Genomic DNA, 15,169 nt, shown 5'->3' on the forward strand with positions numbered 1-15,169 from the left:
AAATAACCATCTGCCTTGTTTCCTCCACCCTGTCGGCTCTCCCCTCCCATCTGCTTCTCTTCCCCCTCATTTCCATTCAGGAGTCAGTGTCACATTACAAGCTTCCTACTCCAGCCCTCATCTCATGTTGCTGACACAACAACGCACAATTGTCCACCTCAGTAAACTGCTGACACATTCGGTACGTTCACCGTCAGTGCTCATGCTCACGCAAAGTCATTGCCTTCACCTGAATCTCCTCCTCCATTTGTGCTTTTCTTTCTCTAATGTCCTCATGAACGCTGTTAAATCCACTATCTCATTTCGCAGGTTTTTTGAAGAGGCATGAATTCTCCCACGGCCAGTCAGAAAGTAACTGGCAGTAGGCGAGCTTCACGTTTGCAGAAGACTAATGGCTCCAGCGTTTAGGCAGCAGAACGTGTTTCTTTCCACTAATCACTCATCCAGGGGTTGTTTTGGGATTTAATTAAATGCTTTGAATGCAGTGATCCTCCCATGGTCACCAGTGAACAAACGCTGTCAGAGTAACTGCTGCCTCTACTTCACAACTGTCCTCTCTGAAGCCTCCTCTGAACAACCGCTGCTGGATTATTCTCAGCAGTCACATGACACTATTATCTGTACGCCTCCAGAAATGAAATAACTCGCTGTGGATGTCATTAACAATTGATATACGATACAGAGGGATCTGCTTTTTCTCCTCATTTCAGATACAAGCATTTATTGCAACGGTGGTTTCACAAACAGAACTTAATTAAAAAACTGTAAGTCTTGAAGCAGTGATGACTGACAGCCTATTTTTTTAATTTTGACTTACAGACAGTAAACACAGTATATTATTGAGTCTCTTCTGTCTGTTTATACAACCAAAGAGACATTATCAGAAGCCCTTGGGGATAAACTAAATGCTCAATAGTAAAAAGAGAAAGAGGTTTCTAAAGAAAGTAAAATCGGCCGACTTATGAAAACGGCATTTTAGCAGAAGTGAGGAAAAAAGGTGTTAAATGATTGAGTTTGAATCAATATCAGACGAGTCAATCCCACACCGATAATTTATGAAGGTCAGTCAGATTAGTCATTTACAGATGGGAGGGTCGAGGTGTCAAACTGTGGGGCTCCGTCTCACTATCATTCACTCCTGTGTGTTCTTGTGCCCTGTGTTTAGCTTTTTCTGCAGCATTTAAGAAGTCGACCTTCTCCCTACAACATATATGTTCTCACCAATTCTTAACATTAGCCCCTAGGAAAACAATAGTAATTATCACTGGTAAATCTGGTGTAGTTATTGATTGTCACTAAAACCTGCTCACCCTCAAGGACTGAATGTATGGGCTATAGAAATACAGTGTCTTAACCCCAGGGTTAAATGTTAACACTGGCACTCTCTGGAATTCCTTTGTGAGATGTAAGAAACAGTTTCCTTATATTTGTACGTTTGCCATAATTTACAAACATCACATACCCTGTTATGATCCATATTTGTTTAGATAATTTTTCATAAGAATTAAAGGGATCAAGCCACATTAGGGATTTGAGAAATTTTAAGAGATATCATGTGCAAACAACAATGTATTTTTACAGATCTCAGAACATTAAAACTGATTAAAAATGAATTGAGCCTTATGATCATGAGAATAAATCCCTCTAATCTGTCCCACTTAATCTGAAAATAAATAACAATGCAATATATCGTCTGTAGCCCGACACAGAGGCCAGTTCCTGCCATATTGTTCCATCATTTAAAAAAGAATGAGACTAAATTCCAAAAGTTCATGAAAACTAAAATGAGAAACGAGCAACAGAATTTCTCTCCCAATCCTTTGAGTTTCATGGAGGCATTTATTAGCACTTGACAGTTGACATGAATATCTATGGTGGCCAGAACTGCTGGTACAAAGTATTGATTGCTTGGAGGTTTCAGAGCTGCCGTCTCTAGAAAATCCAATTTCAAGCGACAGGAGTGGTGAAAACATTTAATGGGCTGTGATAAGTAGCTAACCAGCAGCATGATTAAATACCAAAGCAGCCAAGTTCCATTCTTCTCTTATCTTGTGGCCTCCTACTGCAGAATCAGCCACGAGGCAAGCAACTGGCGCTGGCATCAACACGATGCGTCACCGTGTCAGCTACAACTGCTCCCTGAAGCCTACATGGATAAACAGAAGTGGTCAGCAAATAACTGTTGTACTCCAAATGATGAACGGTCTGTGTCCCCTGCTCAGAGAACCACATGGTAATTTACTGTAAAAGGCTCAATAAGAAAAACTTGTTCAGGATACAACCAAATACAAAAGTCCATCTACAAACATTTTCAGGTTTATTTGCTGGTTTGATTTAGTTTTAGTTTACTTTTTAAACCTCCTATTGCATTTTCCATATGTGAAAGACAAACTCAGAGTTCATGTATGAAAAAAAGCTTCTGTTTATAGAGCTAAACCAATAACAAGCTCTCTTTTGCTCTGATTGCTTGAATTCTAGATAGTCACACCTTTTTGTCTTCGTTTTGCCTTAAAAAAAAGACATAGAAGTGGGTATAGCGTAAAAAATAGTGAACAGAGTTTTGTCAATTGGATAAGTTTGTGAAAAACCAAAGAGCCAAGTTCTTTCTCTGCAAAAATCATGATGAGCTTCCTTCGCCCCAAATAAAAATGACAAATGGAGCCAATAAGATTTTCTGCAAATGCAGGCCTTTAGTGTTCCAGGGGCATTTTTCATTGCAGGTCTGTGTATAGCAGTGCAGTGCGGTTTGTGGGCATGCCTCTGTTAGTGTGTGTGTGTCTCTGGCTTTATCTAACCAATGTGGACGAAGAAACATCTGTGTTTTCCCTCTGGATTTTATTGATTTTCAAGTTGCACACCTCCTCACAGGGAGAAAGGGATTCTCATCATCTGAGAGCACTTTTAAAACCACAGACTCTTCTGTGGTTTCAAGTGTGAGTGTATACGCATGTGTTTGTCTGTTTGAATCAATGTCACCTTATTTGCATTTTAGGGAAACACCTATGAGTGTGTGTGTGTGTGTGTGACTGAACATAGATGTGCACAGGATCAATTGAGTTCCTGCAGAAGAATGAGAACAACTGCAGCCATTCATCAACTGTGCAGCACTTTGCTTTTCTCCTATGATATATGAGACGGAAAAGAGGAAATTACACAGCACACACACACAATGTGGGCCAAGGCTGGAGCAGTCGTAAGTCAAAAACAAAAGGAATAGGGACAGGTTTGTGGAGCAAAACAACTTTTTTGTGACAAGTTCTTAACTGTCCCTGAATGTGTGATTTGATTTTACACAAAATCCTCATAAATCCACCAAGGCCAAATAGTCCCCTTAAATTCAATTAAGCGGAACCAAAGTGCGCACACACATCGATATTAGTTTCAGATTTCTTTTCCATCTAGATCCATCAAAAATTTCCTTGGAAATTGTTGAAAATGTACAAAAAAAAAAAAGCCTTATCTTGCAATGTTTAAGAGAGGGATGAAACATTATTAGATCTGTCCATTAGAATGGAGGAGGAGATTCAATGAGTTCTTCCCTCAATCCATCGAGTAGTTATTGTGTAATCAAGCGTACAAACATATAAACCATACCTATATAACATAACTAATATGTAAGGAAATACACCATAATGTGTATGAAGTAATCCACACTGAAAGGACTATAGTCTGAAGTAGTGTAGAAAGATTTGAGTCGATGTTAATCTCATGATTTGCATATGAAAGTTTATTTGGTTGAAACCTTTCTGTGTATCTGTTTTTAGACGTTCAGACTTCTTTACGAGTCTCAGGAGTATAACGGAATAAATCTAAATGTCATATCACAGCTTCAAATACTGTTTGTTGGCTGAGAGAAAATAATGAGTAGAGCTCAAAGTAAAAGCAGTCGTCACCTTTCATGTGAGGTACGTTTCTCCTTTGAGCTCAGTGAACTGTGTTTGGCAGGGTCGATTCCAACAGTGGTAATTAAGGCAGCTGCAGAGGGTCTGAACAGCACACAGACAAAGATCAAGTACAAATATTCCCCTGATGAAATGTAATTCACAAGAGAGGGGGAAGAAAAAAGGGGGAATAGTGTTGTTCCTATTTGTCTTATAGCTGGAACTCGGCCAAAGGAGCAAAGAGAAAACAGGGAAATGATTTTAAATGCTGCCTGAAATAACTCACATCCACACTTTACAACCACACCCCCCAGCATCACACAGGGATGAAGGCTCTATGAGACCACGCATTTGAAACGAATGGTGAACACCCTCTTCACATGTTGATGGTGATACACACCTACAGAAGTTTGCAGTAAATGTAAAGCTCAGTTTTGGTCTCCAGAGGATTTAGATGCTGCAGGATTCCTCTGCGTCACACCAACACTTCTCAGTCCTGGTGATGAATATAAGTGTGGCATGTTTTCTATCTGTAGTTAATTGCAGTTGATTGCATGTGGCCTCCTAAGTGCCAAGTAGTCGGGGATCAGATGACTCACAGAGACAGATGGTTACTGACCATGGTCCTGACTCCTTTTAAAGATCTTTTCTGGCACATTATAGCAGCGGCACAAGTGTTGGTATTCTGTTGTTGCCAGACAAAATGTCTGCAGTGAAAAGGGTCTGTTGATCCTAGTGTGAGACGATTGTGCATCTTTATGAATGGCTTTGCTCTGTTTAGCTGTGCCCACACGTTACTGCACACAGCAGCAGCAGGAGGGATGATAGCATTCATTGTGACTGCGGCGTCCCGGCTGAATAACAGCAGCAGATAAAACAGGAGGAGCAGTAAAGAAACAAGCTTTGTCTTGAAAAGTGCTTCTGCACAACATTTGTTTTGCAGAGAATGGAAGAAGCTCTGAGTGTGACCCTCTTAAATAATCTGAAATAATCAGCACAGGACAACAGGAAAACCGGCTATAAATCAGACCTGGAGTCCTGAGGATGAGTCGCCTGATTTTTAATGGTACACGAGGGAGAAAAAAAAAAAAACTAAACACACATCACAAGGTGCAAGGCGGTCCGGAGCGATTCAACAAAAACAAAGACGAGCCTGCACACTTATGCCACATTAATGTTTTAATGTTGCACTAAGATTTTAGAATAAATACCAAAAACTGCTACAGCCAATATTTTTTTAATTAGCAATAGATCATGTCAATATATTGGAAAGAGACCACCAACAGTGAAACCAACAAACCGACCTCACCATCTCCTGACTCTGCTGTTCTCTTCAGCTCTACTGAGCCTTTTATCATCTTTCAGCTCATTGTTTTGGTTTTTGGTTCCTTTACTTTGCAGTTTTTCTCTTCAGTCTCTGACTTCAGCCTTGTGGGGCTGTGGTGACATCAGACGTCACTTAAAATCCTCTGAGCAGCTCAGGTACAGACCAAGGACAAGAGCGGGCAGGTTTGATGAGTAATGTGCAGTGGCACATTTAGTAAAAGGGAGCCACAGAATGAGAGAAAGAAAAAATTTGAGGGGCAAGACAGAAGAGAAATGGACAAGAAACGAAAGAGGTGACAAGAAGTGCGTATGTGTTGTCTTTAAAGGTCATGTTGTCCATCCCTGTCTCATAGACGCTGAAGCTCACGACCTCGTGATCGAACTGACGGGCTCACAAAACAAAGGCAACCTTGAATATTAAACACATCCCGCAGCGCATAACAACATTACTGAGGCTTCCGTGGTGCCTGTGTAATTGAATTCATGCCTTGATCCATCTGTTTAGGTTTCATGAGAAGGACGAACAATATGCAAAAAATAGGTTTCTTTTATTCATTATTACACAGTCTCTCCAGATTCAGTATTCAGGCTCCTTCAGACTTTGCAGCGTTTATAGTGTGGTAAATTCAATTTAAAGAAGAAGTTGTTTACACTCCACAACCAGTAAAATAGAAACAGTTTTAGAAATGCAAATTGTAAATTGAAAAACTGAATCCTTCATTTATAAAAGTGTCCAGACTCTTAATTCAATTCTTTGTAAAAACCTCTTTGGCAGCAGCTCCAGCTTCAGTCTTCTTGGTTGAATCTCTCCAGGCTCTGAACACCTGGATTTGGCCAGTTCATCTCTTTCTTCCTGACAGATTCTCTCACACAGATTAAATGGGAAGCGTCCATGAACTGTCATCCTCGGGTTTCTCTACAGACGCTCTACGGGCTTTGTCTGGGACATTCAAGGACAGACAGACAGACACTCGTCCGGAAACCGCTCCAACCTGTCTTGGTTTTATACTCCAGGTAATTTCCGGGGCTGAAAGGTGGACAGTCTCAGGTCGTCTTCAAGGACCTCTCTGTATTTGGCTACATTCATCATTCATCCCTAAATTCTCCCTGGTCTCCCAGTCCTTGCTGCTGAGAAGCCCCCCCACCACTGCTTCACTGTGGGGAAGATGTATTAGCCAGGTGATGAGTACTGCATGGTGCCCAAATGTTGTCATGCTGTTACAATTCCTGCTGTTTGACAAACTCCAAGCTGGCGGTCATGTGCCTTTTACTCAAAGTGCTTCTGGTGAGTCTGATTGATGGATGATGATGCCGAGCTGGTTGTCTGGCAGATTCTGTGCTAGTGACGATTGGGATTTTGGTTACCACCCTGACCAAGGCCCTTTGCACCCGGTTACCCAGTTTGGTCATACAGCCGATTCTGACAAGTCCTGACGTGGTTGCAAAATTCCTCCTCTTCACATTTATTGAGGCCACTTTGCTGGTGTAAACACGCAGGGCTTCACAAATGGTTTAATGCCCCTGCCCTGATTTATTGCCACTTCATTGCTTGGCTTTTGTCCTGACATACATTGTGAATTGTGGGACTAATAAAACCAGGCGTGTGCCTTTCTAAAATATGTCCTGTCACTTCCATTTATGACACCTCCAGGACTTTCAAAGCAAACAGGATGCACCAGTTTGAGGTGACACCCGGGACGTCTGAATATTTTAGCAAATGAGATTAAAGTTTTTGATTTTTAATACATTTGGAAACATTTCAATCACATTATTATGGGTTATTGGGGAGATTGGTGAGCAACAATAGCACATTTCTGGATTTATATTTGAATCTACAAGACAACAATGTTTTTTTTAAAGATTGATTAAAGCTTGGAAGTTGTTGTTGTGAATGTTTGAATTTTTGAAAACCCCGACAGGCAGGAAGTGGGAAGGGAGGGGAAGGGTTCACGAGACATGCGGCTAATGTCAGGCTTAAACCCGCCGTCTATATCCAGTGAGTCAGACTCACATAATAACTGCACTGCATGAGCTGAGGCAGAATGAAGAAAAGAAAAGCTGCTCCTCTTCCTCAATACATCAAGGAAGATGCCTGGTGGTGACGGGGCGCAGCTTTCACCGTAAAAGATGGAATATAACATCACTATGAAAGCAATCTAATGTGCGCTGAATATATTAGGCGTCTCTTTGAAATGCACAAACCTGACGATGAAAGAAATGGAAGCTTTAATGGTGGATTCATTACACTGAGTCGATTAAGATGAAGAAGAATTTTTGAACACTTCTAAACAAATGGTTGTTGGAAAGGAAGAAAATGAAATGAACGGCCTCCCCAGCATGAATCTCGCTCAGCAGTGCTGTAAGAGAAATTGCCTCCATGTGGTCTCATCTCATGTTTTCCTTTCCACCAGCAGCCTTGTGGGAAAGCCACGTTAGAACGTCCCTGAGTCACCGTGTAACCCAACGCTCAGGATCACCAGATCCAGATGGACCAGAGGAGGATTTATTCACCAGTCTGCTGCACCTCTCCTTCACCTCGCTCTCCATCTGCTCCTCCTCTCTCCCGTCTTTCGAACATAAAGATACATTTATATGCAAATATATGCTGCCTGTCGGAGAAAGAAAGCTTTTCCTACTTCTTAAAATGTGTATAGATCAGCATGTACCGCCCAGTGATACGGATTTAAATTCAAACTAATGCAAAGAAGCTTTCAACTGTAACAAAGGAGACTCCAATTTTTTTTATTTTCTGTCTTCTTTTGTTTTTCTTTCGTTTCAGTTTTCAGTAAAAACATTTTCAGCCATTTTGCAGCTTATGCTATTCGGCATATTAGAGGATAATTGATCACATTTCGGGTTTGATTCCTGACGATCGTGGGGGCGTGGCCGCTTCAAGGATGATCTGAACGGATGGCCAAATGATCCCATAGTGTGAAGGGTTCAGGGAGGCTTCGAATCGTAAGCATCAAGCGTGTTTTATTAGAAACCGGGGAGACTCGTGTGGCATGACAGAAACAGCGATTGGGCCACTGAGCTGAAAAAATTGAGAGCGAGCTGACTGGAAACCACCTGGATGTTCCGTACCTGTGTTTAGAGCAGAAACATGGCTGCATACAGTGTAAATAAGGCTTTTGTTTCCCGTACCAGGTGGACATTGGAAAAGGAAGGAGAAATTGTGACGAGAGTATTATTGCTGGTTTATTTTGTCAGCTCCCGTGGTATTCTCAAGTCACATCTGACCATGCCAGTTTCTTTGAGTTTCTCTGGAATCACCACCCAGAAACCATTTGTTTAAAGGCCCTATGTGTGTTCCTGTGTGTGGACTGGATTGTCCAGCGTGTGCGTTCTCACGATTGGAATATTAAAAATAGGTTACATCTGCTCTTACATCTGTGGTCTCGGTTTACATTTTGAAAATCCTCCAGTGTGCTGCAGACATTAGTGCTAAAATTCAACAACAACAAAGTCTCATTTTCCACTTCTCGTGCTTCATTGGTTTTTACGATGTTTATCAGCTAAATGCGATTCAGTGTAAATGATATGGTGCACTGAATGAATCTGGAGATCCTCATCATCAGTATTACAGTGGAGCCACAGTGGAGCCGTCTCTCATTTCTAATAACTTTTTTTTTTGTATTAATGCACCAGCATTAATAAATCATTTCTTCTTTACCATGAAACAACAAAGAAAACCCCTCGAGCTCCACACTGCTCGAGGGTCAGTGATGTAATAGAGTTTCAACGCTGCACTATTTGAACTTTATTTTTGTCTATTCGTCTATATCTTCTCAATTTTGGTGATATTTCTTTGGTGATACCCGATTGTCCCAGAGTGGTAAAACAGGTATTAATATTCATATTAAATATCTGAGTCATTCTGCAGCAGTCTTATTAAAGAAAAGCTCCCTCTTTGCTTTGACTTCTCCCCTCTCCATCCTTTCTTTCCCTCCTGTTTACTCCTCTCCTCCATATACCTTCAGCCTTTAACCTCACTTGTTTCCTTCAGATTTTACTCCATCGCCTCTCAGGTCTTGTCGTTTCTACACAAGAGGTCGTTAAACCTCTGAAATGGACCAAGGCTGCATTTCCACAAGCCTCAGAAACGAGGGTGCAGGACCTTCGCTGGAAATCGCTGCTCCCTCGGGCCCTAAAAAGTATACTTTTTTTGCAGAAGACTTTAAAAAAAACTTTTCAACCTTTTCAAACAGTGAAATGGAAGTTCAGACACAGAAACTGGATAAAGACCAACTGGCAACAGCCCAACCGACCTGAACTAACAATTCCAAAGAACAGCAACCCAGATGCGGGCCACTTCAGGCAGGGATGCAGCACTTCTGTCCTTCTTGTGGCTCGAGTTGCACACTTAGCAAATGTGGCCCAAATATCACAAAATAAATGTGGGCGAACATGCAGTGCTCTAGGAACGGTGTAGCCTGAATGGGAACCTGCATGTGGTAAATAGTGAATATGGCCCAAATAGCAAAAAACGAATTTTTGGTTGACATTAAAAAGCACCAATCATCCATCTCTGCCGATATGAATCAGAGAACTTTGGAATGTATGAAAAGATCCTTTGTGATGATAATTATTTTTAAAAAATCCTCCAACTGTTTTCTTTAGCTCTGTGGAGCGATCGGCATCAGCTCGTTGTTTTTCTGCCCACAGCTTTCATCTTTAATATTCTGGTTCACTCTGACTGCTCTCGTCATCAGAGTTGATATATTTTCTTTTTGCCACAGCGGGCAGCTATAAGCAGAATAAGCTCTGATAAACCCACTGTGGGAACTTCCTGCCCGGCAGCACCAAACGGCACACAGACAAACTCAGTGACTAACTGGTGAACAACGAGGAACATTCACTCAGGAGGTGGAGGAGAACAAAAGCAGAGCTCAAAAGAGATGGATTTTTAATTTATAGTCACCCGAGACACAAACTCAAAATGAATGCTGGCGTTGTTCCGTGTCTATCATAGACTGTAAATAAATATGTATGACACATCTCTACTCTTCCTCTCATTAAAATCAAGCTAAAAGATCCTGTCTCGACCAATCATATCCGTCGAATCATTCAATTATGAGTTTCACCCCGTTTTATAGCGTCAAATATTATACTTAAACTTTAAACACTAGAACGTACATTTGGTGAAAAGAACTACGCAAAAAAAGCCAGAAACCATCCCGTTTTTAGTTTGGTCCATGTCCCGTCCATTAAAGGAGGTGCAGCCAGCCACCAGGTGGCGATCAAGATGATTTGGTTTCACTTTTGGGGAGCTGTCTTGTCTTCCATCTTTATATACAGTCAACCCGTGGTGACTACAAGGTGTTTAAATAGGCAACTATTTCCTAAAACATGCATCATATGAACTTTATAAAGAGATTAAATGTCAATGTGGAGTTTCCAGCTTGTTGCGCGGCCTCTAAACGAACAAATCATTGATTAATTCAGGTTTAAAAGTGAGACTTTTACTGCCTTTGGGTTTCTTACAGGAGCATAAAGATCAGGCTTTAAAATCTTAATTTCACTTAGTAATACAAAGTGTGCCTCTCATTTAACAGCACAATGGAGCATGGGAAGGAAGCTGAATGTGCTCTCAGTACAAATGGACACCACCATCCTTCACTGACAGCCCTGCAGCACACGCCATTAACCTCAGAGAACTGTCCAGTGATGAGATATGTCAGCGGAATTCAACCACACCCAGCTTCTTCTCCACACCATCCTGCATACAACCATCAAGAAAATAAGGGTTTGGCTTCAGGTGTCCAGCAAACTGGGCAGAGATGATGGACGCTGATGAGCCCGTCAAAAAAAAAAACTCCACCTCTCAGTCAGCGAGTGTGAGAGAGTGTGTGAACCAGTTCAGCAGTAACTGACTCAGCTCGCCCGCAGCCCATATACAGGAGGTAAGAGAATCCCTGAGGTCTTTTATAGCATGAAGGTGAGGATGTAAGTCAAGCTGCAGCCAGGCCGGCCCCATAGGTGAGAGCAGAGGAAAGTACACGTCCTCTGGTTACAGTCACTTCACTGCACCCCCCTCACATTATTCTCAATTGCAGTAGAGAAAAGAAGTATGGAGCTTCAATGGAGGCTGAGATTTGACAACAATTACAACAGCTCTGCAAACAGCAAAGTAAAACGTCAAGTCATCTTGCTTTTACAAGAGACAAATGTTTGTTGGTTTTTTGTTGTTGTTGTTTTTCTTTCCTCTAGTGTGTTGTATAGTTTTTTTGTGTCAGTAAAAGATCTGCAAAGTTGAAAAGCACAAAGTTCCTCTCTCTCACTTCGCCAGTAGTCCAGCCAAGACTTCCGTATCACATTTGCATTATGCATGTCTTGCAGCTATTCTGTCACGCCCCCTACGCCTGCTCAAGCAGTTGACCAATCACAACAGAGAGGGCCAGCTGGCCAATCAGAGCAGACTGGGCTTTATCTGGAGTAAGGAGCTAAAACCAAGTGTTTCAGACAGAGGCTGAAAAGAGGAGCTGCAGCACTAGACACTATAAGGAAAGGGATGTGTTTTCTGAACATTAGAGCATGAAAACCTTTTCAAGCAATAACCCAAATTTTATTTATAATATGAGCATAATATGTTCACTGGTGAAAAGTGTTTTTAGGCCCTTTCGTGCCACATCTTCCATTGGTCCAATATGGGTGAGAAACTTTCATGAAGTACACCATCGGCATCTGGGACCTAACCAGTGGAGGAAAGACCACCCTTGCCAACAGACAGTGTGGTACACCAGGAGGACTTCTTCAAGCTCCAAGATCTAACTGAAGTTGGTGAAGACGCTTTCAGCAGTACACTGCCACAGTGACAACTGTGAATATAACTGGGTTATTTTTGTTCACATGGAGAGAGGTGACCTATATGGGCCTGATCAATAATGTATGGATCCATACATCACACGCAGCTGACAGCAGCATGCTCCCATCACTCACTTATATTTATTGCTGTGACACAAGATGAGGCTGAATCTACATGTTAAATAGGAGCCTGACTGATTTTGAAAACAAAGAGTTTGAAAACAAAATCTTAAGAATGTATATATATATATATATATATATGTACCAATACATTGGTATAGGAAAGTTTGTACTAATATCAGCATCACCTACCAAAATTCATATCTTTCAGGTTCTAATAAAAACTAAAAAGTATTATTTTTTTAATTTATGTTTTGGGAGAAAAACCAAATAAATTAAATCTTGTAAAACAAACAAACAGATGGAACTTTTCAAGCCACAGTGTCAGAGGGATAATAATATTACTAATATTAACAGTGACACTCTGGGCTGTGATGTATGTGCATGTCCTTGTCTGGTGATTATTATTCACAGCCTCACACGCTGTACAGTGAGCAGGGACAGTACAGACATGACACTATTCAGAGCAGCGTATGCACGTATGTTCAACATTCAGCAGAGTGTTGATATCTGCTTTAAAGGAACAGCCTGTACAGCCTGAGTATAACATCTACTGAGTGGAACACATCATTAGCACTAAAATGGCAACTCTGAAATGGGAAATCGTCTCTGCAGGGAATCATTGGTCCGTCATGAAACCAGAAATGAGAGTAAACACAAACTTATTCCTCACAGAGCTGAAACAAGTTGAGCTGAGACAAAGCAAAAGATGCTTTATCTTTTACCCACAAGTCACAGGACTCATATCGACATTTTCACCGACAACACTGAAGCAGCATTGATTTCCAGTAAACACTTAATATATAATATTCTCAATGGCTTTTAGGCTGTTTGTTGTTTGTCACTGTTCATTTCAAATCCAATATCCGATAATTCAGCAGCGATGAAACATAAAACCATGAGACAGAATGACGAGAAGCGATTTTTAAAAATAAACTTTATACTCTACTGCTGGAAAAAAAGATCTCAGAACAGCATCACCCTCCCAGAGCCTTACATGATGTAAAGCCTTCATCATCACTCGTGTCCTCCTCCTCCTCCCTGCTCTCCATCTCAGTATTGATCCACTCCCTTTTTCTCTCTCCCTATGTGGGACATCCCCTGTGCTCCTCCTCCTCGTATACTGTACTTTACTCCCATAATTCAACTCTTATGTTTAATGAAACATCAATGCCGTGCTCATGCTGCAGACTGCAAATGTAACTGCTGCGACATCGGACCATGCAGCTGAAAACGCTCCATCGTGGAGAATACGCTGAATACGCAGCTCAGCACCTTGTGGGGACTGGACTGGTCAGGACAGGTCATAAAGTCTCAAATCTTAATAAGCAGATTATGCAGAATATGCAGAAGGCGAGGGACAAGAGTTTGGAACTGGAAGCCTTCTGGTGTCCCTCTGGTTCCCATTTCTAGTCGGACCAATCATGCTTGAGCAGGCTTTAGTTGCAGGTAGGAGATTACAGTGTAACTTCACAATGTTATAATGACATAATAAAACACAAAGGCTCCTACCAGAGTTTTCCAGCTCCGAATGTCAGAACTTCACCATTAAACCATGAAACCCTTGATTTCATATTAATTTACTGGACTATGACCTGCAATAGATCATCACCATGGTGCAAAAACTGTTCAATCCATGAATTTATCAATGAGGTATTTTCCAAGAAGCTCGTGCCATTAGAAGCTGCTTTTCTTATGATTCATAAACTAAAGTTATGGCTGAAAGACTGAAGCTTGAATCAGCTTCTAATGTAGCGTGGCTCATGAGCCCATTTAGAGTGTGAACATGTTGCAGTGTACCACATCACCTACCTTGAGCTATAGCTATGGACTCGAACTTGTGCAGCTCTCGCAGCAGACAGGTGCGCTCGGTCGGGTGCAGGCTGTAGATGAACTCCTTGGCGCCCTGGGGCGAGTCGAGCGGCTCCGTGGGCTCCGGGTGCGTGCCCAGGCTGCGCCGCTGCAGCAGCGCGGAGAGCGGGGACAAGGCGGCGGGAGCGTGGCCGCTGTCGAGCCCGGCTCTGGTGAGCCCGGCGCCGGCTCTCAGGGAGAGGGCGGGCCGCAGGAGTCTCCGCAGGCAGGGCAGCATCTCCGGGGATGAGGGAGGGGAGAAGCAACGCGGAGGGGATCCTGGGGGAGAAGAAGAACATCGGGCCCGGCTATCACCTGGTCTTCAAATCGCGACACATGACATGATTTAGCTTGAATTCATCGCTGCAATGATCGCATGAAAACTCCCCCCCTCCTCCTCCTCCTCCTCCTCCTCTTCCTCAGCCTGGGTCAGGCTATTTCAGGGCAAACCTCGGGCCTGACACCAACAACCACACATCGCTTACACACACATACACACACACTGATCCCAGCTGGTGTCACGCGCCTCTATGGAGGAGGACGGGGGAGAGGGATGCGTCAGGAGTCCTCATACCCGAACTGCAACTTGTCTAATCGGACGCACCTCAGTCGATGCTCCGCTGTCCCGCACCATCAACCATCCCCCGGACAAACCCCCAACATGCGGCCGCTGCTGCGCCTCTTACCTGCTGAGAGCTGCTGGAGCCTGGAGCCGAAAAACCACCAAACTGCTTCTGCTCTGTGCGCAAGTGAGATAATCACATCTTTGCGAGCGTAAACCCGAGAAGCTGTAACCTCTGGCTGACAGGATGCTCTGTGTGTGTGTGTGTGTGTGTGTGTGTGAGGGGAGGGGAGAGATGTTTTCCAATGGCTGCGCAGCTCTGCTCCGTGCGTAACTGTGACGGCACAGACGGACGCACGCAGGCTACGTTCATCTCACAGATGTGTTCATGTTACACAGGCTGTGTTGGTTAACGTGTCTTTATTCTGATCAGAAAATACTATGTTACAGTTTGTTTCTTTAAAGTACTAGAATTAAAACAAATTATTTATATTACACCTTTCAAAACACAGTTAAAAGCAAAAATGTAAACAGTGGGTAAGATGTATGATTTTGATTGTGATTGTGATTTTAGATTTGGTATCATATGATTTGCTGATGACATTGTATTCATTTATTTCTTATT

The 15,169-nt window shown here is 42.4% G+C and overlaps 1 protein-coding gene across 2 annotated transcripts in view; it reads right to left on the reverse strand.

Moving 5' to 3' along the window:
* LOC118114259 (transmembrane protein 65) overlaps positions 1-14,852 on the reverse strand; it is a 37,889-nt gene extending 23,037 nt beyond the window's left edge. For both annotated transcript variants that reach the window (XR_004697436.2, XM_035164604.2), the window contains exons 1-2: positions 14,669-14,852; positions 13,944-14,261 (exon numbers count right to left, since the gene is read on the reverse strand). Coding sequence is in view for 1 of the 2 variants with exons in the window: in XM_035164604.2 (XP_035020495.1) it covers positions 13,944-14,220 (277 nt within the window). In the remaining variant the exon portion in view is untranslated. The remainder of the gene's footprint in view (positions 1-13,943; positions 14,262-14,668) is intronic.
* Between the last annotated feature and the right edge of the window lie 317 nt (positions 14,853-15,169).

Source organism: Hippoglossus stenolepis, chromosome 8 (genome assembly GCF_022539355.2).
Source record: "Hippoglossus stenolepis isolate QCI-W04-F060 chromosome 8, HSTE1.2, whole genome shotgun sequence".
In the NCBI taxonomy this organism is placed as follows: domain Eukaryota; kingdom Metazoa; phylum Chordata; class Actinopteri; order Pleuronectiformes; family Pleuronectidae; genus Hippoglossus; species Hippoglossus stenolepis.